The following is a 27,500-nucleotide window of genomic DNA, read 5'->3' on the forward strand; positions in this document are numbered from 1 at the left end:
GGCGTAGGAAGTGAAAACTCATCCATTTCTCGTTGTAATTTTATTGAAAATATGCCACCTCCAGAAAAAATATCAGGAAGTGGAATTTCTCAGATTTTTGCCTGGTATATGAGTTCTGTTATACTCACAGACATAATTCAAACAGTTTTAGAAACTTCCGAGTGTTTTCTATCCAATACTAATAATAATATGCTAATATTAGCAACTATGACTGAGGAGCAGGTCATTTGATGTGGGCACCTTTCATCCAAGCTACTCAATACTGCCCCTGCAGTTAACTGGCCAAACCCAAACGACGCTGGGCAAATTGTGCACCGCCCTATGGGACTCCCAATCACGTCCAAATGTGATACAGCCTGGATTCGAACCAGGGACTGTAGTGACACCCCTTGCACTAAGATGCAGTGCCTAAGACCGCTGTGCCACATAGGAGCAAAAGTAATGTTGTATGTTTTCCCCCAGACACAATTTTCCATCAACTTGTATCGCAGTCCCAACAGAGCATGAGGATACTTTGCCTTTGTTTTGGTTAATTTGGTAAAAAGCCAATTTGATATTTGCTCAGTACATTGTTTTCACTGAGGAAGTGTACAAGTCTGCTGTTAATGATAATGCATATGATTTTCCCAAGGTTGCTGTTGACTCATATCCCACAGTAGTTATAGTGTTTACACAGTGGAGAAACACAGTAGTGTTTCTCCACTTTTGTGGATTGGGGTGATCAGTCATTGGTTCCAAATATTGGGGAAGATGTCAGAGCTGAGGATGATGTTAAAGAGTTTAAGTTTAGCCAATTGGAATTTGTTGTCTGTATATTGTGTCATTTCATTGAGGATACCATCAACCCCACAGTCCTTTTTGGAATGGAGGGTTTGTATTTTGTCATCTAGTTCATTCAATGTAATTGGAGAATCCAGTGGGTTCTGGTAGTCGTTAATAGTTGATTCTAAGATTTTTATTTGATCATGATCATGTTTTTATTTTTAGTATTTGTTATAGATAGATTCTATGGAAAAAGATTGGAGAAGTTTTGGATAGATAACTCTTCATGTCGTTTATTGTTTAGTGTTTTCCAATTGTCCCTTCACCGCTCCTCCCCATCTCCACCCCCAAAAGGATCAAAACACCAGACAGACAGCCTACATCTTTGTTTTGGTTCTCATTTTGTTAAAGATCAATCAACTGTGTGGTTGGCTGAAAAATGGGGATGGGTTAAAGGGGATGTTTTAAAGGGGATGGGTTAAAGGGGATGGGCCCAAGGGGATGGGTTAAAGGGATGGGCCCAAGGGGATGGGTTAAAGGGATGGGCCCAAGGGGATGGGTTAAAGAGATGGGCCCAAGGGGATGGGTTAAAAGGATGGGCCCAAGGGGATGGGTTAAAGGGGATGGGCAGAAGGGGATGGGTTAAAGGGATGGGCCCAAGAGGATGGGTTAAAGGGGATGGATTAAAGGGGATGGGTTAAAGGGGATGGGTTAAAGGGATGGGTTAAAGGGATGGGTGAAAGGGGATGGGTTAAAGGGATGGGCCCAAGGGGATGGGTTAAAGGGATGGGCCCAAGGGGATGGGTTAAAAGGATGGGCCAAGGGGATGGGTTAAAGGGGATGGGCAGAAGGGGATGGGTTAAAGGGATGGGCCCAAGGGGATGGGTTAAAGGGGATGGGCCCAAGGGGATGGGTTAAAGGGGAAGGGTTAAAGGGGATGGGTTAAAGGGATGGGTTACAGGGATGGGTGAAAGGGGATGGGTTAAAGGGATGGGCCCAAGGGGATGGGTTAAAGAGGCGAGGAGGTGCCAGGGGCGGGCTGAGGGGCACAGATCCCCTTTATTCTCCCCCCGTGGGATACCTTTGTGGTGTCGGGCAGGTTTATTATTCCGCTCACATTCCTCCCCTCTTAGGAAGGTCAGGACACAGATTGGTAGACATGTTGGCATTACAGATTTAAAGGACAGAAAGTGGTTCAGCTACAGTAGAGAGAGAGAGAGAGAGAGAGAGAGAGAGAGAGAGAGAGAGAGAGAGAGAGAGAGAGAGAGAGAGAGTCATACAGGTATGAGTGGCAAAGTGGAAGATGGAAGGATAGAGAATTAAAGGAAAACCCTGTGGAGAAAGAGAGTGCATGTCTGTATCTGTGTGTCAGAGTGGTCAGGTGGAAGGCAAGGTAACCATGGAAATCATTGAATAGCAACAACACACTAAACTTTTTATAATCAAGAGTTCACAAGTTTCTTTACGAGACCTACATATCTTTCATAACGGTGATAACCCTTCTGTAAACTTCCTCTGCTTTCAGTAGTACCAACAAAATAATACAATAACATTTAGTTAATGATCACCACCAGCCGTGCAAATATATGATTCATTTGATATTCTGATGATTTTTGTTTGTTTATGCTCACCACATATCCCTGGGGCTCTGAGTTATGCTGCTGCGTTCAGCACACTGGTTTGGAAATGAGGGAGAGAAAAAGAGAGAGAGAGAGAGAGAGAGAAAGAGAGAGAGAGAAAGAGAGAGAGAGAGAGAGAGAGAGAGAGTGTGAGAGAGAGTGGAAACGAGAGAGAGGGAGAGAGAAGGAACAAGAGAGAGAGAGGGGGAAAGAGGGAACAAGAAAGAGAGAGGGGGAAGGAGAGAGAGATGGGGAATGAGTGGGGGAATGGGGGATGAGAGAGAACGAGAGGGAACGAGAGCAAGAATGAGAGAGAGAGGGGGAACGAGAGAGAGAGGGGGAAGGAGAGAGAGAGAGAACAACAGAAAGAGAGGGAGATAGGGAAAGAGGCAGCAACATGCTGCAGGAGGGGAGGCTCAGTCGAGCAATAAGAGGGGAGGCTCAGTCTGGTCATAAAAGGGGAGGCTCAGTCTGGTAATAAGAGGGGAGGCTCAGTCTGGCAATAAGAGGGGAGGCTCAGTCTGGTCATAAGAGGGGAGGCTCAGTCTAGTAACAAGAGAGGAGGCTCAGTCTGGTCATAAGAGAGGAGGCTCAGTCTGGTCATAAGAGGGGAGGCTCAGTCTGGCAATAAGAGGGGAGGCTCAGTCTCGTAACAAGAGGGGAGGCTCAGTCTGGTAACAAGAGGGGAGGCTCATTCTGGTAATAAGAGGGGAGGCTCAGTCTGGTAATAAGAGGGGAGGCTCAGTCTGGCAATAAGAGGGGAGGCTCAGTCTGGTAATAAGAGGGGAGGATCAGTCTGGTAATAAGAGGGGAGGCTCCGTCTGGTAATAAGAGAGGAGGCTCCATCTGGTAATAAGAGAGGATGCTCCATCTGGTAATAAGAGAGGAGGCTCCATCTGGTAATAAGAGGGGAGGCTCAGTCTGGTAATAAGAGGGGAGGCTCAGTCTGGTAATAAGAGGGGAGGCTCAGTCTGGTAATAAGAGGGGAGGCTCAGTCTGGTAATAAGAGGGGAGGCTCAGTCTGGTAATAAGAGAGGAGGCTCCATCTGGCAATAAGAGAGGAGGTTACCTCTTACATTTGAGACATTTAGCTGCAGATGGTCATATCCAGAGCCACTGACATTAGTTTTGGGGTGGATATAGAAGGAACCGTTGCCGTGGTCACCACTGAAAAGGGCCATGGAAGCCAGAGAGGTAGTTCTGCTAATTACAGCTAGCTAGCTCTGTCTTTGTAGAGGCCATTTGATGGATAAGCTTTCCATTCATGTCAAAACCTCAGGCATGACACATAATAGAGCAAAACACAGAAACCTTCTCATGGCAACAAACTGCAAGAGGAGAAGCTCACCTTAGTTATAGTGAAGGCTGGCCCTGGTCATGTTGCAGAGGCCCCTTAAAGACATGAATGTGGTTCTGCTATTTAAAACTAACTAGCTCTGACTTTGCTCTAAACCCCTGTATCCCGATATCCCCTTGGTTGAGGTTTGATTAAACACCCCAACATTCCCCTGGTTGAGGTTTGATTACACACCCCAACATTTCCCTGGTTGAGATCTTCATACAGGTTAGTTATGTTTTGTTCTGGTTGGTTGGTTCTGTATAGCGTTCATTGAGCAGGTGATGTGGTGAGCGTGAGTAACTCACACTGTCTTCTGGGATGGAACAGAAAAAGCTGATCGAGGTCTCTGTGGTGTGTCCCAGAGAGACGTATGAACCTAAAGTGTCTGTGTGTTTGTGTGTCTGTCCCAGAGAGACGTATGAACTTAAAGTGTCTGTGTGTTTGTGCATTGTGTATGTGTTTGTGTGTGTGTTTGTGTGTCTGTGTCAGAGAGAGGTTTTGAAGGCACTCAGATGGTTAGCGTTCACCATGGGTCAGTCATATACACTACTTTTCAAAAGTTTGGGGTCACTTAGAAATGTCTTTGTTTTTGAAAGAGAAGCCAATTTTTCGTCCATTAAAATAACATCAAATTGATCAGAAATACAGTGTAAACATTGTTCATGTTGTAAATTGACTATTGTAGCTGGAAACTGCATATTTTTTAATGGAATATCTACATAGGCGTACAGAGGGCCATTATCAGCAACCATTACTCCTGTGTTCCAAGAACTAAAACAATGGGGTGCGTGGGTGTGTCTATAATGAAGAAAGTGATCTGTTCTGAATGAGTGTCATGGGTCAGCAAAGAAACAGGAACAGTAATGTGATGTGCGAGCCCTGTCCCTACTGGATGATTATCCAGGGCTCGGTACCTTCCATGAACATGGTACCTTTTGGCACTACAAAAGGTCACAAATTGTCCTTTTGTTCGATAATGTCCTTTTATAAATCCAGAAAAATTCAGTTTAGCTGGCGTGCTTCTGTCAATAATCCACCCAGTTTCCCTCCATCAAAATGCATACAAATTGAATTCCAAACTAATAAACTTTTCCAAACAAGTCAAACAACGTTTATAATCAAACCTTAGGTACCCTAATACGTAAATAAACTATACAATTTAAGGCGTAGAATCGTTATTGTCTTTACCGGAGAAAAATACCAAAGAACGCACTCTCTTCCACGTGCTTGGAAACACTACAGCCAAAATGGGAGCCACCTAGAAAAACTAAAATTTCTGTCTCATTTCTCCAAAAACCAGCCTGAAACTCTTTCTAACGACTATTGACATCTAATGGAAGCCCTAGGAACTGCAATCTGGGATGACTTGGCCTTAGAATTATAGTTACAGCCATTGAAAATATAGAGGTAGGCTGAATTTTTTTTTTTTGGGGGGGGGGGGGGTTTGTCCTCAGGGTTTCAGTTCTGTTATACTCACAGACATAATCCTTAAAGTTTTAGAAACTTCAGAGTGTTTTCTATCCAAATCTACCAATTATATGCATATCCTAGCTTCCGGACCTGAGTAACAGGCAGTTTTCTTTGGGCACGCTTTTCATCCGGACGTCAAAATGCTGCCCCCTACCCAAGAGAGGTTAAAAAGGAAATTTGTAGAGTGGTTGAAAAATGAGTTTTAATGACAGATATCAACACATCTTGACCACCAAAGTCCATTTGATGTCACAGCACTTTAAAAAAAATCCTAGTTTCCAGTGGTTTCCTTAATGAATATTGTTAGGGCTAGGGTCCTTTTCTCTCAATTTCCGCCTGACTGACCTGCCCAAAGTAATCTGCCTGTTACTCAGGTCCTGATGTCAGGATATGCATATAATTGGTATCAATGGAAAGAAAACATTTTGGAGTTTGTAGAAATGTTAAATAATGTAGGAGACTAAAACACATTTAATATGGTAGGAGACAATCCAAAGAAAAACCAACCAGAATGTTTTTTTTTGGAGAGCCCATGCTCTTACAATGGACCGTGTAGGGAAATAATCTAGCTCCCAGTATGTAATTCCTATGAATTCCACTAGGTGTCAGTAGTCTCCGTTCCAGGATTCAGTCTTCGTTCTTCCAAATGAGTAATAGGACTTTTACTACACGGACAAAGTCTTGGAAATTCGTTTATACGTGCTCGATGAAGAGGACACGCACCTGCTAAAATCGTTTTCCCATTGAACATACTTATTTCCTTATGAACTATTATAGTTTAATTACATTTTAGGGTATCTGAGGCTTGAATATAACCTTATTTTGACTTGTTGAAACAACATTTTGTGGTAGATTTTTAGATTCCTATCTTGGCATGTTGAAGTTGATGGCGCCAACTAAACAGACTTTTTGGGACATAAAGAAGGATTTGATCTAACAAAAAAACACTACATGTTATAGCTGGGACCCTTCGGATGACAACTCAGAGGAAGATTTTTGAAAAGTAAGTGAATATTTAATCGCTATTTGTGAATTTCTGAAACCTGTGCCTGTGGAAAAAGATTTTGATGTGGGGGGCCGTCCTCAAACAATCGCATGGCATGATTTCACTGTAATGCCTACTGTAAATCAGACAGTGCAGTTGGATTAACAAGAATTTAAGCTTTCAACTGATATAAGACACTTGTATGTACCTAAATGTTTAATATCCATAATGTCTATGATTATTTATTTGAATTGCGCACCCTCCAGTTTCACCTGAAACCTAGCCTTAAGTTAATTGACACCCCATAAACGTAACGGAAATCAAATCAAACTTTATTTGCCACACGCACCGAGTAAAACTATTGTAGACTTACCATGAAATGCTTAACCAAAAGAAAATATTTACCAAGTAGACTAAAATAAAAAGTATTAATAAAAAGTAACACAATAAGAATAACAATAACGGGGCTACATACAGGGGGAACAGGTACCGAGTCAGTGTGCGGGGGTACAGGCTAGTTGAGGTAATTTGTACACGTAGGTTGGGTTGAAGTGACTATGCATAGATAATAAACAGCAGTGTACAAAAAGGAAGTTGGGGGATCAATGTAAATTGTCTGACGGCAATTTTATTAATTGGACAGCAGTCTTATGGCTTGGGGTAACTTTTGGTCCTAGACTTGGCTCTCCGGTACCGCTTGTAGAATAGAAAACAGTCTACAACTTGGGTGACTGGAGTCTCTGACAATTGTATGGGCTTTCCTCTGACACTGCCTATTATGTAGGTCCTGGATGGCAGGAATCTTGGCCCCATTGATGTACTGGGCCATTCGCACTACCCTATGTAGACCCTTACGGTCAGATGAACAGCAGTTGCCATACTAGGCAGTGATGCAACCGGTCAGGATGCTCTCGATGGTGCTGCTGTAGAACCTTTTGAGGGTCTGAGGACCCATGCCAAATCTTTTCAGTCTACTGAGGGGGAAAATGTTTTGTTGTGCCCTCTTCAAGACTGTTTTGGTATTTTTGGACCGTGATAGTTCATTGGTGATGTGGACACCAAGGAACTTGAAACTCTCGACCTGCTCCACTAAAGCCCTGTCGATGTTAATGGGGGCCTGTTCGGACAGCCTTTTCCTGTAGTCCACGATCAGCTCCTTACTCTTGCTCACATTGGGGGAGAGGTTGTTGGCCTGGCACCACACTGCCAGGTCTCTGATCTCCTCCCTATAGGCTGTTGAGTTGACCCTGTTGTGTCATCAGAAAACTTAATGATAGTGTTGGAATCGTGTTTGGCCTCGCAGTCTTGGGTGAACAGGGAGTACAAAAGGGGGACTGAGGGGCCCCAGTGTTAAATATCAGCGTGGCAGACATGTTGTTGCCTACTCTAACCACCTGGGGGCGGCCCGTCAGGAAGTCCAGGATCCAATTGCAGAGGGAGGTGTTTCGACCAGCCTTTCAAAGCACTTCATTGCTACCGACGCGAGTGCCACGAGGCGGTAATCATTTAGGCAGGTTACCTTCACTTCCTTGGTCACAGGGAATATGGTGGTCTGCTTGAAACATGTAGGTTATACAGACTCGGTCAGGGAGAGGTGAACATTTCAGTGAAGACACTTGACAGTTGGGCCGCGCATGCTTTGAGTACACGTCCTGCTAGTCCGTCTGGCCCAGCGGCATTGTGAATGTTGACCTGTTAAAAGGTTTTGTTCACATGTGCTACTGAGAGCATTATCACACAGTCATCCAGAACAGCTGGTGCTCTCGCGCATGCTTCAGTGTTGCTTGTCTTGAAGAGAGCATAAAAGACATTTAGCTCAACTGGTAGGCTCACGTCACAGGGCAGCTCGCGTCTGGGTTTCCCTTTGTAATCCATAATAGTTTTCAGGCCCTGCCACATCCGACGAGTGTCAGAGCCGGTGTAGTAGGATTCAATCTTAATCCTGTATTTACGCTTTGCTTGCTTGATGGTTAGTTTGAGGGCATAGCGGGATTTATTATAAGCGTACGGATCAGTCTCCTGCTCCTTGAAAGCGGCAGATCTAGCCTTTAGCTCGAAGCGGATGTTGCCTGTAATCCATGACTTCTGGTTGGGATATGTTTGTACAGTAACTGTGGGGACAACGTCATCGATTCACTTACTGATGAAGCAGATGACTGAGGTGGTGTACTCCTCAATGCCATTGGATGAATCCCGGAACATATTCCAGTCTGTGCTAGCACAACAGTCCTGTCGTGTAGCATCTGCGTCATCTGACCCATTCCATATTGAGCGAGTCACTGGTACGTACCAGGAGCTAAGCCAGGCCCGCCACGTCTGTTGACTCACCCAGCTGTAATGCATAGAATTCACTGGCTTGTATGCAAAGCAGTAATTGTTCCAAAACATCTCCTGCCATGTCATTGATGCGTTGCGAAACAGTGTTTTTTGATGAAGGAATTGTCAGAATAACCTAGTAGATAGCACTGTTGTCATCAAGGTGGTTCTCTCTTCTGTTGTAGATGCTACAAAACATATTTCAACAATTACTGTAAATGCTTCCTACTGTACTATTTGTGCAGTGTATTGTAAATGTTCTGTTTGTGCAGTTTATTGTAAATGTTCTGTTTGTACAGTTTATTGTAAATGTTCTGTTTGTGCAGTTTATTGTAAATGTTCTGTTTGTGCAGTGTATTGTAAATGTTCTGTTTGTGCAGTTTATTGTAAATGTTCTGTTTTTGCAGTGTATTGTAAATGTTCTGTTTGTACAGTGTATTGTAAATGTTCTGTTTGTGCAGTTTATTGTAAATGTTCTGTTTGTGCAGTGTATTGTAAATGTTCTGTTTGTACAGTGTATTGTAAATGTTCTGTTTGTACAGTGTATTGTAAATGTTCTGTTTGTACAGTGTATTGTAAATGTTCTGTTTGTACAGTTTATTATAAATGTTCTGTTCGTACAGTTTATTGTAAATGTTCTGTTTGTACAGTTTATTGTAAATGTTCTGTTTGTACAGTTTATTGTAAATGTTCTGTTTGTGCAGTTTATTGTAAATGTTCTGTTTGTGCAGTGTATTGTAAATGTTCTGTTTGTACAGTGTATTGTAAATGTTCTGTTTGTGCAGTTTATTGTAAATGTTCTGTTTGTACAGTTTATTGTAAATGTTCTGTTTGTGCAGTGTATTGTAAATGTTCTGTTTGTACAGTGTATTGTAAATGTTCTGTTTGTACAGTGTATTGTAAATGTTCTGTTTGTACAGTTTATTGTAAATGTTCTGTTTGTGCAGTTTATTGTAAATGTTCTGTTTGTACAGTTTATTGTAAATGTTCTGTTTGTACAGTTTATTGTAAATGTTCTGTTTGTACAGTGTATTGTAAATGTTCTGTTTGTACAGTTTATTGTAAATGTTCTGTTTGTACAGTTTATTGTAAATGTTCTGTTTGTGCAGTGTATTGTAAATGTTCTGTTTGTACAGTTTATTGTAAATGTTCTGTTTGTACAGTTTATTGTAAATGTTCTGTTTGTGCAGTTTATTGTAAATGTTCTGTTTGTGCATTTACTGTATTCCACTCTGTTTCACCAAGACCCAGAGGAGAACCGATAACACAAGAACAAACGAGAAACAGTGTTGGCTAAACATATTGAAATCCCAGGGATTAATCAAAAAACAGATGTATTTCTTCTTCTCCACAGCGAAACGGTGAAAATCCCTGAACACGTGTGAACAAAATGTGTTAATATTCTTGACAAAAATGCATTCCTTTTTTCCAAAGGTGACAACTAATTAAGGAACATTTTTTTTTTGTTGGGGGGGGGGGGGTTGACTTGGCAAGCAAACATACTTGTGTTTGAATGGTAAATCTATCGATAAACTGGGTAAATCAAGATGTAGCCAAGCCTAGGTCTTTTCACATTACAGGTCAATGCATCTTAAATAAGAATGTGTGAGTGCATTTAGTTATTGAGCTTGTTTTGGCTGATCAGTGGAGTCTATGGTGTTACAGATGACAAACAATCTGTTCACCTTCCAGTTGGGACTTTATATTAGCCTACCGATCAACAACATTTGCATAGATGCATCCCCCCAGCATGTCATCGACTGCATGGAATGACATCACGTAGGCACTGCTGTTAGTTTGAGAATATAGAAGAACATAAATTCAAAGGGGGACGTAACGTCATGTTTTGTGAGAACGGATGCTTATGAAACTAGTAATTCTAGCCATTGTCCTTGATCTAATAATTTAAAAAAATAAGCTGCCAGGACGCGTCTGTAAGCAACTCAGCTTCCAGAACAATTCTAAACAACTCAATTGGCTAGTTGTGAAGATATGGGCGGGTTGTAACTTGATTCTACTGCTACGATTGGATAGAGTGAGGCTGTAATTCCCATTCCTTTTACATCGACTTGTCAGTTTAGCTCAGATAATTTCTAGCTGCCTATTGCTACTTCTATGATACGTAGCTCAGTGACATTTGCTAGGAAACCATCAATGCGTATATCTAACAAGGGGAGCGAGGGTAAGAAAAAAAAGACAGAAGAACGATGCACTTCAAGTCATAGAGGAGTGTGAATGCGTGCACACAGTCACACGTGCACGTCAGTTGCTCCTGATCTGCAGCTTTCTTGGTCTAAACATGCAGGGAAATGCTTACTGTCGGTAAACCTATTGTCAATCTTTATTTAGGTATTTTAAAAACACTCCCCTTTTTCCATATTAAGACAAATCATCTATCAACTCTCAATCTATGGACATGATTGCGTCTGGTCAGATAGAAAACGTTACACCTCAAGTCCGATGGCTAATATAGCTAATATAGCTAACTAGCTAGCTATATTATAGCTAACTAGCTAGCTAACACCACAGATGAAGGGTTAGTAGCATAGTAGCTAATATTTCTAACTAGCTGGCTAACCCCACAGATGAAGGGGTGAGTAGCATAGCAGTTAAATAGCTAACTATCCAGCTAACACCACAGATGAAGGGGTTAGTAGCACAGTAGCTAATACAGCTAACTAGCTAGCTAACACCACATATGAAGGGGTTAGTAGCACAGTAGCTAATATAGCTAACTAGCTAGCTAACACCACAGATGAAGGGGTTAGTAGCATAGTATTATTAGTATTATTATTTGACCCTGCTGGTCATCTATGAAGATTTGAACATGTTGGCCATGTTCTGTTATAATCTCCACCCGGCACAGCCAGGAGAGGACTGGCCACCCCTCATAGCCTGGTTCCTCTCTAGGTTTCTTCCTAGGTTCTGGCCTTTCTAGGGAGTTTTTCCTAGCCTTGCATTGCTTGCTGTTTGGGGTTTTAGGCTGGGTTTCTGTACAGCACTTTGAGATATCAGCTGATGTAAGAAGGGCTTTATAAACGAATTTGATTTGATAATAGCTAATATAGCTAACTAGGTAGCTAAAACCACAGATGAACGGGTTAGTAGCATAGTAGCTAATATAGCTAACTAACACCACAGATGAACGGGTTAGGCTAGTTATCGCAATCTTTGCTAACAAGTCACATAGCTATCTGCTGGTGGTCAGTCTTCACGCATTACATGGTACCAAGGGCGGTTGAAATGTAGCTGAACGTACAATGCCTTCCACATCAGACTCTTTAAGGAAAGGTAGTTTATTTTCATAATTCCATGAGATGAAGGAAGATAGATCCTTTCCTTGTGAAAGTCCCATTAGAGATGTGAAGAGGAGGGCTAGGGTTAGTGAGTGAGAAACTCTTATTTGTGTCTCCTTTGTTCCTCTCTGATCCTCTGAATTCTGAGTTGGGCGGGTCTATGCCTTGCTGACTGACATCATAGTAAAATATGTCCCGCATTGTAAAAGATCTAATCTGCATACCTGAGCCAGTGGATGCATCCACAATGGCACCCTATTCCCTACATAGAGTGAAAAGTATGGAATAGGGTGCCATTCTGGATGCCTACTGAGTCTTTACTAAAACAGTAGGGAGCATCCTTAATAGCAACAAATAACAACAGATGTGGAAGCAGTGCCAGTACTCTAGTTTATCAAAACAATAGCCTACACTACATTACTTCTTTTCCCTTTATAAAGAATGTATATCAATTTCCAGTCATTTTATGCATTCACCACTTTGATAGAAGGAAAAGGCCATTTGAAAATTCAATTTCCCCTCCTTCTCCCGAGGCGTCGGTCGAGGTGGTCAGCAGAAAATCTGACGGGGAATGTGATCTGCGTCCTAAATAGCAGTTTTTTTTTCCCATATATAGTGCACTATTTTTGACCAGGGCCCATAGTAGTGCACTATAAAGGGGATTGTATGCCATTTGGAACGCAGCCCTGTTCTCCATTTGTCTACTTCCCTCTAAATGTATTTAATAGTAATATGTAACCATGTAGCAAAAGCCCTCCTCAGAACGTGGCTCTACTCACACAGAGGCAGATTGGAACGGAAGCACGACATTTCATCCCCTTTAAAAATGTATTAAAGAGGACTTTGAGTGTTTTTTCTTTGACACAGTGTGTGAATACAGGTCAAGTAAAAAAATAAAAAAAAAATGTGAAGGTTTTTTGTCTTCATCGCTATCCTGCAGAAGGAGAAGTGGTGAGGGGGGCAGCGGAGGGAGGAGAGGTGGTGAGGGGGGCAGCGGAGGGAGGAGAGGTGGTGAGGGGGGCAGCGGAGGGAGGGGGAGAGAGGAGGAGAGGTGGTGGGGGAGAGAGGGGGAGGGAGAGAGGAGGAGAGGTGGTGGGGGGAGAGAGGGGGAGGGAGAGAGGAGGAGAAGTGGTGAGGGGGGCAGCGGAGAGAGGAGAGGTGGTGAGGGGAGAGGAGAGGGAGGGGGAGAGAGGAGGAGAGGTGGTGGGGGGAGCAGAGAGGGAGGAGAGGTGGTGAGGGGAGAGGGGGGAGCAGAGAGGGAGGAGAGGTGGTGGGGGGGAGCAGAGAGGGAGGAGAGGTGGTGGGGGGGAGGAGAGGGGGGAGCAGAGAAGGAGGAGAGGTGGTGAGGGGAGAGGAGAGGGAGGGGGAGAGAGGAGGAGAGGTGGTGGGGGGAGCAGAGAGGGAGGAGAGGGGGAGAGGGGGAGGGAGAGAGGAGGAGAGGTGGTTGGGTTGAGCAGAGAGGGAGGAGAGGTGGTGAGAGGAGAGAGGGGGAGGGAGAGAGGAGGAGAGGTGGTGGGGGGGAGCAGAGAGGGAGGAGAGGTGGTGAGGGGAGAGAGGGGGAGGGAGGAGAGGTGGTGGGGGGAGCAGAGAGGGAGGAGAGGTGGTGAGGGGAGAGGAGAGGGAGGGAGAGAGGAGGAGAGGTGGTGGGGGGGAGCAGAGATGGAGGAGAGGTGGTGAGGGGAGAGGAGAGGGGGGCGCAGAGAGGGAGGAGAGGTGGTGGGGGGGGCAGAGAGGGAGGATAGGTGGTGAGGGGGGAGGAGAGGGGGGAGCAGAGAGGGAGGAGAGGTGTTGGGGGAGCAGAGAAGGAGGATAGGTGGTGAGAGGAGAGGGGAGAGGAGAGGGAGGAGAGGTGGTGAGGAGAGGGGAGGAGCGGGGAATAGAAGGGGAGAGGAGATGAGAAAGGAGGGAGGAGCAGGGAGAAGAAGGGGAGAGGAGAGGGGGAGAGGAGAGGGGAACAAGGATAAGGGGAGAGGAGAGGGGGATAGGGGAGGGGAAGAGGAGATGGGGGGGAGAAATGGAGAGGAGAGAGGGAGAGGTGAGGTGGCAATGCAGGGGGAGAGGGGAAGGAGAGGGAGAAGCAGGGAGAATAAGAAGAGAGGAGGGGACAAGAGCCAACAAGATCTCATTGTCTGACTTCAGTATTCAGTGTTTGTCTGGCGGAGGGGAGAAACATAAAGTTTGACAGTAAAGTTTAGGCCTTGATTCCATTTAAGGTTTAAGGTTTGAGATAGGAAAACATTTTAATAAAAGGAGTGCCTAGCTCGGAGCCGGAGCTCGTGGCTTTACGCCCATCCGCCATCCCCATCCACCATGTCCTAGCATGCCGCTAGCCTACTTGAGGGTAATAACGCTCACTTTTGCCCCTATTGGCCAGTGTAGAAAGCATCTCCCGACATCCTGGGGGCCTGGGCGAATAGATACTTCATTGGATCTGGTGTGACCTAGCTGTGAGGGGTGAGAAGGACATCAATTGAAATGAACAGATGGGACCATGGCCTTTCCCTTGAAGTGGTGTGTGTGTGTGTGTGTGTGTGTGTGTGTGTGCGTGCGTGCGTATGTGTGCGTGTGTGTGTATGTGTGTATGTGTGTGTGTGTGTGTGTGTGTGTGTGTGTGTGTGTGTGTGTGTGTGTGTGTGTGTGTGTGTGTGTGTGTGTGTGTGTGTGTGTGTGTGTGTGTGTGTGTGTGTGTGTGTGTGTGTTTATCAGACAGTACAGGAAGCCCAGCAGATGGAAGTGTGGCACTCTGTCCCTGGGGAATTTGGTAAGGAGTTTAGCTCTTCCGGTTGACCATCTATTTATTAATAGGAAATAAGCTGTGTGTTGACTGTAGGAAATAAGCCACACTGCATGTTAACTGGAGTAAATAAGACCTCTGCTGCATGTTAACTGGAAATAAGGCCTTAGCTGAATGTTAACTGGAGGTTATAACCACCTCCACCTGTTAACCGGAGGAAATAAGCCACTATGCATGATAACTGGAGGAAATAAGCCCCTCCACATATTAACTGGAGGAAATAAGGACTCAGTTGCATGTTAAAACCTCTTCCGTCTACCCTAAAACTGGTTAAATCACGGCTGTGACTATAACAGAGCGTGTGTTTCATCGAAAAGCGCAAGAAAAACTGGTCACTGAAAACTGAAAAAAATATCCATGCGCCACTTGCATGTATTGTTTAAGGGACACCAAATTAAATAGGGCCGAGATTGCAATTCCTACAGCTTCCACACGATGTCGCCAGTCTTGTCATTTTCCTGAGAGTTATTTATTGGTCAAACAAAGGAGAGAGATTCCATTCCATCCGGTCTCCGACAGGACGTCTTGGAAGAGAGATTTCCCAAACATGATTTGAAGACGTGGAGCTATTGAATACACATCGCCCCGTGTTCAATTTGATAGATTATTAACGTTTACTAATACCTAAAGTTGGATTACAAAAGTATTATTTTTTTTTTTATTTAAAAAAATGACGCTGCGTTTTGAAACAGTGTTTTTTTCTGAATCACACAGTTTCCATAGATGGATATTTTGGGTACATATGGACCGATTTAATCGAAAAAAGACCCAATAGTGATGTTTATGGGGCATATAGGAGTGCCAACAAAAAAGCTCGTCAAAGGTAATGAATGTTTTATATTTTATTTCTGCTATTTGTGTAGCGCCGGCTACGCTAATTATTTTGTTTACGTCGCCTTCAGGTATTTCGGGGTGTTGCATGCTATCAGATAATAGCTTCTCATGCTTTCGCCGAAAAGCATTTTAAAAATCTGACTTGTTGGCTAGATTCACAACGAGTGTAGCTTTAATTCAATACCCTGCATGTGTGTTTTAATGAACGTTTGAGTACATTTAGCATTTAGCGTAGCGCATTTGCATTTCCAGGTGTCTAGTTGAGAAGTCTGCGTCTCAGGTAGGAGCAAGAAGTTAACTGAACAAATCCCCCCCTCCCCCCGCATGTTAACTGGAGAAAAATAAGCCCCTCTGCATGTTAACTGGAGGAAATAAGCCCCTCCACAATTTAATTGGAGGAAATAAGGACTCAGTTGCATGTTAACTGGAGTAAATAAGTCCCTCTGCATGTTAACTGAAGGAAATAAGCCCTTCCAAACGTTAATTGGAGGAAACAACCCCCTCAGCATGTTAGCTGGAGGATATAAGACCTCAGCTGCATGTTAACTGGAGGAAAAAAGGCCTTAGCCGAAAGTTAGCTGGAGGAAATATTCCACTTAGCTGCATGTTAACTGGAAGATAAAACCACCTCCACATGTTAACTGAAGGAAGTAAGTCCCTTAGCATGTTAACTGGAGAAAAAAGGCCCTCCGCATTTTAGCTGGAGGAAATAAGCCCCTCCACATTGTAACTGGAGGTAAAAAGGCCTTAGCTTCATTTTAACTGGAGGAAATGAGGCCTTAGCTTCAAGTTAACTGGAGGAAATAAGGCCTTAGCTGCATGTTAACTGAAGGAAATAAGGCCGTAGCTTCATGTTAACTGGAGGAAATAAGGCCCTCCTCATGATAACTGAAAGAAAAAGACACTTAGCTGCATGTTAATCTGGGGGATAAAACCACCTCCACATTGTAATTGGAGGAAACCAGGTCCTCCGAATGTTAACTGGAGGAATTAAACCCTCTACATGTTAACTGGAGGAAATAAGGCCTCGGCTGCATGTTAACTGGAGGAAGTAAGAAACTCTGCATTTTAACTGGAGGAAATAAGGCCTTAGCTGAATGTTAGCTGAAGGATTTAACCACCTCCATATGTTAACTGGAAGAAATAGGACACTCTACAAGTTAACTGGAGGAAATTAGCCCGGCCGCAAGTTAACTGGAGGAAATAAGCCCCTCCACATATTAACCTGGAGGAAATAAGTCCTTAGCTTAGAATGTTAACTGGAGGAAATAAGGCCTTAGCTTCCTGTTAACTGGAGGAAATAAGGCCTTAGCTTCCTGTTAACTGGAGGAAATAAGCCACTTAGCTGCATGTTAAACTGGAGGATAAAACCACCTCCATGTGTTTAATGGAGGAAATAAGGCCTTAGCTTCTTGTTAACTGGAGGAAATAAGCCACTTAGCATGTTAAACTGGAGTTTAAAACCACCCCCACATGTTAAATGGAGGAAATAAGCTCCCCCACATGTTAACTGGTGGACGTTAACACCTCATCATGGTTAACTGGAGGAAATAAGGCCTTAGCTGCATGTTAACTGGAGGAAATAACCACTTTCACATGTTAACTGGAGGAATTAAGCCCTTTCTCATGTTAACTGGAGTAAATGAGGCCCTCCGCATTTTAGCTGGAGGAAATAAGCCCCTCCACATTGTAACTGGAGGAAATCAGGCCCTCCACATGTTAATTGGGGGTAATAACCCACTCAGCATGTTAACTGGATGAAATAAGCCCCTCCATTTTTAACTAGTTTAAATATTCCCTTCCGCATGTTAACTGAAAACTTAAGCCCTTACGCATGTTAACTGGAGGAAATAAGAAACTCTGCATGTTAAATGGATGAAATAAGCCCCTCTGCATGTTAACTGGAGAAAATAAGGCATCAGCTGCATATTAACTGGAGAAAATTACCCCCTCCACATGTTAATTAACTGGAGGAAATAAGGACTTAGCTCCATGTTAATTTGAGAAAATTAGCCCCTCCACCTGTTAACCGGGGGAAATAAGCAACTCTGCATGTTAACTGGAGGAAATTAGCCCTTCCACATATTAACTGGAGGAAATAAGGACTCAGCTGCATGTTAACTGAAGGAAATAAGCCCCCCCGCATGTTAACTGGAGGAAATAAGGCATGTTAACTGGAGGAAATAAGGCCTTAGCTGCATGTTAACTCAAAGAAATAAGGCCTAGTTCACATCTGCTGGGGTATTAACAACCTACTCCACCTTCCTGCCTGCCTGGCACTGAGAGGTTGTGTGTCATGGGTTGACTAGGATATATCATGGTTGTGGTCCATTCCATTTAAATTCCAGTCATTCAAAAAAAAAGCTAATTCCAATTCCACATTTTCCTGATTGACAAGCGTCGAAGAGAATTATAATTCAATTTTCCGGGTACTTCCTGAATGAATTGGAATTGAAATGGAATTTAATCGAACCCTTGTAGATATCCACAAAAGCTAGATATCCAAAATACATTTCCAAACCCAGAACGAGAAAGTTGCAGCATTTTGTTTTTGTTTCACATTGGTGTCGTCAAGGTTCACCTTTACTCGGTGATCATGTAACGCTCCGTCTGTCTGTTTTCAAAACGTTAGATAGCATACAAGTGAAAGCAGTTCCTCCTTCCCTGTGTGGAGGCCCCCTATTCATATTCACAGAGTCAACACAGCCTCTACCCAGCTTTCCACTAACTCACCATTGCTTCTACATAGCTCTGTGCTGGCTCTGAAGGGTCCTAGATAGAGAGAGAGGACAGAGAGAGGAGACAGCAGGCATGGTACCATGCTGGCTGGCTCAAACGGGGCTGAATATGAATGGATTTGTTTAGGATTAGACATGTGAATCTTCAGAACAAAGAAAAACAAAACGTTCCATCTCTTATCGGCTGAGGCTTTTGGGCTTTAGTGTAACTAATGTCGGCCTGGTACAACGGCCTGTAACATCTGTCTGGGGAGGTGGCCAATCAGTGTGTGTGTGTGTGTGTGTGTGTGTGTGTGTGTGTGTGTGTGCGTGCGTGCGTGCGTGTGTGTGTGTGTGTGTGTGTGTGTGTGTGTGTGTGTGTGTGTGTGTGTGTGTGTGTGTGTGTGTGTGTGTGTGTGGGTGGGTGGGTGGGTGTGTGGGTGGGTGCATGTTTGCATGTGTGCGTGGGTGCATGGGTGCGTGTGTGTGCGCATGTGTGTGTGAAGGATTTGGAGTCTCAGGAAGAACCTCAATTGCATACTCCTCGCTTCCTCTCTCCTCACCTCCTCTCTCCTCACCTCCTTCTCAAACCCCATTGGAAAAGAAGATCAGAAGGGAGGGAGTTATTGCAGCAGTTATTGTTATTTCAGATGCATTACCGTCTCTACATTATGATTTTAGATGCATTACCGTCTCTACATTATGATTTCAGATGCATTACCGTCTCTACATTACGATTTTAGATGCATTACCGTCTCTACATTACGATTTTAGATGCATTACCGTCTCTACATTACGATTTCAGATGCATTATCGTCTCTACATTACAATTTCAGATGCATTATCGTCTCTACATTACAATTTCAGATGCATTACCGTCTCTACATTATGATTTCAGATGCATTACCGTCTCTACATTACAATAACAGATGCATTTCCGTCTCGGCATTACGATTTCAGATGCATTACCGTCTCTACATTACGATTTCAGAAGCATTACCATCCCAGATAGTATGAATGACTCTGTTGGAGCAGAGAAAGGAAATTAAACCTTTGTTGTGGAAAGCCAGGGAGAGTACCGGATAAGATTCCATTACTTAGTGATCAATATGGCTATTTGTTTAATCTGTTCAGTGTTAAATTTGTTTGCCGTGTGAGAGAGGGTAATATAAATACACAGAGACAGCTGCAGGGTGGTCTGGTGTCAGGAGAGGTGCTTCATGTAATCCAGATACAATTTACCCTTTACCATATAAATAATACCATGACAGGACATATACATCATCAATGTGTCACAATGGGCAGAGATTGTGTGTGTGTGCGCGCGTGTGTGTGCATGTGTGAGTGTGTATGTGATGGGCTCTCGATGGCCCCACCATTGTTGGAAGGGCAGTTAATATGGTAGGAAATCTGAGGTAATATGAAATATGTTAGCAATCTCTTCTTCCATTTTTCCATTGTCTCACTTGTCACTCCTTCAATCTGTCTTGTAGAACGTGGAACTCATATTAAAATTTGACTATTGAGCATCCTCAATTCAAAAAAATGAAAAACATAGTTCCTCATTTTTTATACCACTGCGCTCTCGTATGATTCTCCATGAAATAGGCAGAATAACTAGCTAGCTAAATTATTACAAATGGTGTGACAGTGATTTAATAGCTTGCAATTGGGAGGGAAAAAACTGTGGCTATCTCCTGCAAGGACGAAGGTCGCCAGTCCAGTGTCTGGATCAGCTGTGTAGCTAACTATTGTAGCTAGCTATCTTACTGACATACACAGCTAGCTAATAACCTAGCTCTTCTTTCACTGACCACTTAGCCTGTTTAAATTACACTGAAATTGTAGACATGCGGGAAGTATAATCTCTTTCTTTTTAATAAAGGTTTTTCTCCATAAACGTATACATTTTTTTTTGTAACTTTTGGTGCATTTTTTACAAGTACAGTATGTGAAACATTTTTCTAAACTCTAATCTAAACAGATCATAAAAATGTTGCATGTTTTAAAACTAACCACAATGTCAATTGACTGAGTTCATCAAACAAATTAACAGTCACTCTTTCAATTTGGATACAGATATTTAGATATTCCAATCTAAGTATCTGCTTTTGAAAATGCAATATTCATTGGATTTTTTATATGAATTTATTGTCATTTTTTAACAATATAATTAACTCTCACTGTAACGATTGTCGTCGGGAGAAGGAGAAGAGGACCAAGGTGCAGCGTGGTAAGTATTCATAATACTTTTAATAAATACGAATACTTGAAAAAATCTGGTTGGTTTTTCTTTGGATTTTCTCCTACCATATCTATTGTGTTATAGTCTCCTACATTATTAAAACATTTCTACAAACTTAAAAGCGTTTCCTTTCCAATAGTACCAATTATATGCATATCCTGGCTTCAGGGCCTGAGTAACACGCAGATTACTTCGGGCAAATCAGTCAGGCGGAAATTGAGAAAAAAGGACCCTAGCCTGATATTAACGAACAACTGGTTCTCCAGAAGGCGCTGGAGAACCTGCCGAACATGGAACACGTGTTCTTGGGGGAGCGGGAGAAGACGAGAATGTCATCAATGTAGATGAAGACAAACCGGTTCAGCATGTCGCGGAGAACGTCATTCACCAGAGCCTGGAACACGCTTTGGTGAGGTCAAAGGGCATGACCAGATATTCGTAGTGGCCTCTGGCCGTGTTGAAGGCGGTCTTCCACTCGTTGCCCTCTCATATCCACACCAGGCGGTAGGCGTTACGTAGATACAGCTTGGAGAATACAGTGGCCCCCTGGAGCGGATCGAAGGCCAAGGAAATTAGGAGTATTAGGTAACGGTTCTTAAGAGTAATGTCATTGAGTCCCCGGTAATCAATGCACGGGCGCAGGGTCTTGTCCATCTTCTCCATGAAAAAGAACCCTGCGCCAGCGGGAGAGGAAGAGGAACGGATAAATCCAGTAGCTAGGGAGTCCCCAATGTAGTCCTTCATAGCCTTGGTTGTAGGTCCCGACGGCGAGTACAGACATCCCGGGACGGCGTGGTGCTAGGGAGAAGGTCAATCCCACAGTCGTAGGGGCCAAGCGGCGGAAGGGAAGTGGGCCAGGACTTGCTGAACACCTCCCAGAGATCCTGGTACGGGAATTGCAGGAATGGGGGAGAGATCTGGAACCACCTCCGAGGACCCAGGAAGACGTCCTGGGGCAGACAGGCGATACTCTATCAGTTGAGTGATATATTTAAGCAATAAGGCCCGAGGAGGTGTGGTGTATGGCCAATATACCACAGCAAAGGGCTGGTCTTTATGCACGACGCAATGCGGAGTGCCTGAATACAGACCTTAGCCATGGTATATTGGCCATATCCTGTCTAGGATAGCCAGTGAATGTGCAGGGCGCCAAATTCAAAACAACAAAAATCTCATTATTAAAATTCCTCAAGCATTCAAGTATTTTACACCATTTTAAAGATAAAATTCTCATTAATCCAGCCACAGTGTCTGATTTCAAAAAGGATTTATAGCGAAAGCACCACAAACGATTATGATAGGTCACCACCAAGCCACAGAAAAACACAGCCCTTTTTTTCAACCAAAGAGAGGAGTCATAAAAAGCAGAAATAGAGATAAAATTAATCACTAACCTTTGATGATCTTCATCAGATGACACTCATTGGACTTCATGTTACACAATACATATATGTTTTGTTTGATAAAGTTCATAGTTCTATAAAAAAAATCTGAGTTTACATTGGCGCGTTACGGTCAGTAGTTCTAAAACATGCGCCGATATTGCAGAGAGCCACATATATTTACAGAAATGCTCACAATAAACATTTATAAAGATACAACTATTATACATGGAACTTTAGATAAACTTCTCCTTAATGCAACCGCTGTGTCAGATTTCAAAACAACTTTACAGAGAAAGCAAACCATGCAATAATCTGAGTACAGCCTTTAGACAACAAAGCAGCCAAAAAGATACCCGCCATATTGGGTAGTCAACATTACTCAGAAATTGCATTTTAAATATTCACTTACTTTTTATGATCTTCATCAGAATGCACTCCCAGGAATCCCAGTTCCACCATAAATGTTTGATTTGTTCAATAATGTCCATCAGTTATGTCCAAATATCTTCATTTGTTAGGGCGTTTGTTAAACAAAAAAAAAGTTGGAAGAAAAGTTGAAAAAGTTCCGTTACAGCCCGTAGAAACATGCCAAACTAAGTATGGAATCAATCTTTACGATGTTTTTAACACAAAACTTAATTAATGTTCCAACCGGACAATTCCTTTGTCTGTACAAATTAAGTGGAAAGTAGCTACCTTTCACGTGAGCGCGCCAGACCGAGGCTGTGGCACTCTGCCAGACCACTCACTCAAAGAGCCCTTATGAGCCCCTCCTTTAGAGTAGAATCCTCAAAACAGGTTCTAAATACTGTTGACATCTAGTGGAAGCCTTGGGAAGTGAAACATAACTAATATAACCCTGTATCTTCAATGGGGGCTGAGTTGAAAAACTACAAACCTCTGATTTCCCACTTCCTGGTTGGATTTTTTCTCAGGTTTTTTCCTGCCATATGAGTTCTGTTATACTCACAGACATCAACCTTCAGAGGGTTTTCTATCCAAATGGACTAATTATATGCATATTCTAGCTTTTACGGCTGAGTTACAGGCAGCTACCCAATACTGCCCCCTACCCCAAAGAAGTTATACCACAAACCCCAGAGGCGCCTTATTGCTATTTTTAAACACGTTACCAATGTAATTAGAGCTGTAAAAAATATTGTTTTGTCGTACCTGTGGTATACGGTCCAATATACCACAGCTGTCAGCCAAACAGCATTCTGGGCTCGAACCACCCAGTTTATAATTTTCTATAGAAAAGGTGATCTTGGACAATGGTGATTGGGGCAGGAATGGCATATAACACTATGCTATGTTTTTACAGTAACCAACTATGTATTGCATGTATGTACAGTACATGGAACAGCATCCATAGGTAGGACAAATCAACAAATCATCAGAAATAGGGGTATTGCCAACCAGTTGGCTAATGTAAAAATGAAGCAGGCTGCTGGCCCAGACAGCATCAGTAGTCGCTTCTTCAGAGCACGTGCAGACCAGCGAGCTGTTATGTGCAAACTCTATCTAGCTCAGGCTAGATATTCCCATCTGCTTCCACTATCATGCCCATGTCCAAGAAAAGGTAAGCAACTGAACTGAATGACTTCTGACCCGTAGTACTCAATTCCATCATTATGAAGTGCTTCAAGAGGCTAGTCAAAGACCACATCAAATTATCCCTACCTGACACATTCTACCCTCTCCTATTCACCTACCGCCCGACAGATACATGGACCACGCAATCACAATTGTACTCACCCACCTGGACAAAAGGAATGCGTATGTGAGGATGCTGTTCATTGACTACAGCTCGGCCTTCAATACCGTAGTGCCCTTTAAGCTCTTGGCCCTAGGACTGATGCAACCTATCCTCTCAGTAAAACAAAGGAGCTGATTGTGGACTTCAGGAGCAACCAGGCTGGGAACGCCCCCAATCCTCATCAACGGGGTCGCCATGGAGATGGTCAAAAACACATCTCTGAGGAGCTGAAATGTTCAAATCACACGGACGCAGTAGTGAAGGTATTACCTCAGGAGGCTGAAGAATTCCGGCCTGTCCCAGAGGGCCCTCAAAGTGTAACTTGGAGATCATACTATCAGTATGGCAAATCCACCGCCGCTGACCACGAAGCACTATAGAAGGTGGTACACTCAGCCGAACACGCCATGGGGTGCACACTGCCTGCCCTCCAGGACACCTACAACACCAGGTGTCGCAGGATGGCCAAGGAGATCATCAAGGACATCAGCCACCTGAGGCTTGGCCTGTTCTCCCCGCAACCATTACTCAGAGGCGGGCAGTATAGGAGAGTCATGGCAAAAAAAAACCTGTCAGACTGGTCAATAACTTCTACTCCCAGATCATCAGACTGCTGAACAGCCACCACTAGTCAACAATCTGCCCCCACCCTGCCCTCTCGACTTCCTAATCTATGTACAGTATGAGTATAATTAATTTTTAAGACTGACATTTCTCAACATGCTCAACATCACGACCTGCCATTGGATACACATATATATTTTGTTACTTGTAGTTATAGTAAAGCACTTGTTATGGTGAGTGAATGAGGACCCAAAAGCGAACTAACTTAAACAGAGCTTCTTTAATAACCAAACATAGGTAGGCTCAGATAGACCGGCAGATTCCGACAGGACAGGACAAGGTTACAGCAAACATGACGATAGTCTGGCTCAGGCATGAAACACAACAAACAAGAATCCGACAAGGACAGGAACAGAAACAGAGAGAGATATAGGGACCTAATCAGAGGGAAAAAGGGAACAGGTGGGAAACGGGGTGAATGGGTAGTTAGAGGAGACAAGGAACAGCTGGGGGAAAGCGGGGGAGAAAAGGTAACCTAACAACGACCAGCAGAGGGAGACAGGGTGAAGGGAAAGGACAGAGACAAGACACAACATGACAGTACATGACAGTACCCCCCCACTCACCGAGCGCCTCCTGGCGCACTCGAGGAGGAAACCTGGCGGCAACGGAGGAAATCCTCGATCAGCGCACGGTCCAGCACGTCCCGAGAGGGAACCCAACTCCTCTCCTCAGGACCGTACCCCTCCCAATCTACGAGGTACTGGTGACCACGGCCCCGAGGACGCATGTCCAAAATTCTACGGACCCTGTAGATGGGTGCGCCCTCGACAAGGATGGGGGGGGGGGGGGGGGAAGACGAGCGGGGGCGCGAAGGACGGGCTTGATGCAGGAGACATGGAAGACCGGGTGGACGCGACGAAGGTATCGCGGAAGAAGAAGTCGAACTGCGACAGGATTAATGACCCGAGAAATACGGAACGGACCAATGAACCACGGGGTCAACTTGCGAGAAGCCGTCTTAAGGGGAAGGTTCTGAGTGGAGAGCCAAACTCTCTGACCGCGACAATATCTAGGACTCTTAGTTCTACGCTTATTAGCAGCCCTCACAGTCTGCGTCCTATAACGGCAAAGTGCAGACCTGACCCTCTTCCAGGTGCGCTCGCAACGTTGGACAAAAGCCTGAGCGGAGGGGACGCTGGACTCGGCGAACTGAGATGAGAACAGCGGAGGCTGGTACCCGAGGCTACTCTGAAAAGGAGATAGCCCGGTCGCAGACGAAGGAAGCGAGTTGTGGGCGTATTCTGCCCAGGGGAGCTGTTCTGACCAAGACGCAGGGTTACGAAAAGAAAGACTGCGTAAGATGCGACCAATAGTCTGATTGGCCCGTTCTGCTTGACCGTTAGACTGGGGGTGAAAGCCGGAAGAGAGACTGACGGAAGCCCCAATCAAACGGCAAAACTCCCTCCAAAATTGAGACGTGAATTGCGGACCTCTGTCCGAAACGACGTCTGACGGAAGGCCATGAATTCTGAAAACATTCTCGATGATGATTTGTGCCGTCTCTTTAGCAGAAGGAAGCTTAGCAAGGGGAATGAAATGAGCCGCCTTAGAGAACCTATCGACAACCGTAAGAATAACAGTCTTCCCCGCTGACGAAGGCAGTCCGGTGACAAAATCTAAGGCGATGTGAGACCACGGTCGAGAGGGAATAGGAAGCGGCCTGAGACGGCCGGCAGGAGGAGAGTTACCGGACTTAGTCTGCGCGCAGACCGAACAAGCAGCCACGAAACGACGCGTGTCATGCTCCCGGGTGGGCCACCAAAAACGCTGGCGAATGGAAGCAAGCGTACCCCGAACGCCAGGGTGGCCGGCTAACTTGGCAGAGTGAGCCCACTGAAGAACGGCCAGACGAGTAGGAACGGGAACGAAAAGAAGGTTCCTAGGACAAGCGCGCGGCGACGGAGTGTGAGTGAGCGCTTGTTTTACCTGCCTCTCAATTCCCCAGACAGTCAACCCGACAACACGCCCCTCAGGGAGAATCCCCTCGGGGTCAGTGGAGGCTACTGAAGAACTGAAGAGACGAGACAAAGCATCAGGCTTGGTGTTCTTAGAGCCCGGACGATAAGAAATCACGAACTCGAAACGAGCGAAAAACAGCGCCCAACGCGCCTGACGCGCATTAAGTCGTTTGGCAGAACAGATGTACTCAAGGTTCCTATGGTCAGTCCAAACGACAAAAGGAACGGTCGCCCCCTCCAACCACTGTCGCCATTCGCCTAGGGCTAACCGGATGGCGAGCAGTTCGCGGTTACCCACATCATAGTTACGTTCCGACGGCGACAGGCGATGAGAAAAATACGCGCATGGGTGGACCTTGTCGTCAGAGAGGGAGCGCTGAGAAAGGATGGCTCCCACGCCCACCTCTGACGCGTCAACCTCGACAACGAACTGTCTAGAGACGTCAGGTGTAACAAGGATAGGAGCGGATGTAAAACGATTCTTGAGGAGATCAAAAGCTCCCTGGGCGGAAACGGACCACTTAAAGCACGTCTTGACAGAAGTAAGGGCTGTGAGAGGAGCTGCCACCTGACCGAAATTACGGATGAAACGACGATAGAAGTTCGCGAAGCCGAGAAAGCGCTGCAGCTCGACGCGTGACTTAGGGACGGGCCAATCAATGACAGCTTGGACCTTAGCGGGATCCATCTTAATGCCTTCAGCGGAAATAACAGAACCGAGAAATGTGACGGAGGAGGCATGAAAAGTGCACTTCTCAGCCTTCACAAAAAGACAATTCTCTAAAAGGCGCTGGAGGACACGTCGAACGTGCTGAACATGAATCTGGAGTGACGGTGAAAAAAATCAGGATATCGTCAAGGTAAACGAAAACAAAGATGTTCAGCATGTCTCTCAGGACATCATTGACTAATGCCTGAAAGACAGCTGGAGCGTTAGCGAGGCCGAAAGGAAGAACCCGGTATTCAAAGTGCCCTAACGGAGTGTTAAACGCCGTCTTCCACTCGTCCCCCTCCCTGATGCGCACGAGATGGTAAGCGTTACGAAGGTCCAACTTAGTGAAAAACCTGGCTCCCTGCAGGATCTCGAAGGCTGAAGACATAAGAGGAAGCGGATAACGATTCTTCACTGTTATGTCATTCAGCCCTCGATAATCTATGCAGGGGCGCAGAGACCCGTCCTTCTTCTTGACAAAAAAAAACCCCGCTCCGGCGGGAGAGGAGGAGGGGACTATGGTACCGGCGTCAAGAGCTACAGACAAATAATCTTCGAGAGCCTTACGTTCGGGAGCCGACAGAGAGTATAGTCTACCCCGGGGGGGGGTGGTTCCCGGAAGGAGATCAATACTACAATCATACGACCGGTGTGGAGGAAGAGAGGTGGCCCTGGACCGACT

At 44.6% G+C, this 27,500-nt stretch overlaps 1 protein-coding gene across 1 annotated transcript in view; it reads left to right on the forward strand.

The window, feature by feature from the left end:
- Positions 1-23,324: 23,324 nt before the first annotated feature.
- The window catches only part of LOC118965370 (repetitive proline-rich cell wall protein 1-like), a 44,837-nt gene continuing 40,661 nt past the window's right edge, over positions 23,325-27,500 (forward strand). Inside the window, exons 1-2 of the mRNA XM_036984464.1 lie at positions 23,325-23,344; positions 23,640-23,784. Of these exons, the coding sequence (XP_036840359.1) occupies positions 23,325-23,344; positions 23,640-23,784 (165 nt within the window). The remainder of the gene's footprint in view (positions 23,345-23,639; positions 23,785-27,500) is intronic.

The sequence above is a fragment of the Oncorhynchus mykiss genome, chromosome 7 (assembly GCF_013265735.2).
Source record: "Oncorhynchus mykiss isolate Arlee chromosome 7, USDA_OmykA_1.1, whole genome shotgun sequence".
Taxonomy (NCBI): Eukaryota; Metazoa; Chordata; class Actinopteri; order Salmoniformes; family Salmonidae; genus Oncorhynchus; species Oncorhynchus mykiss.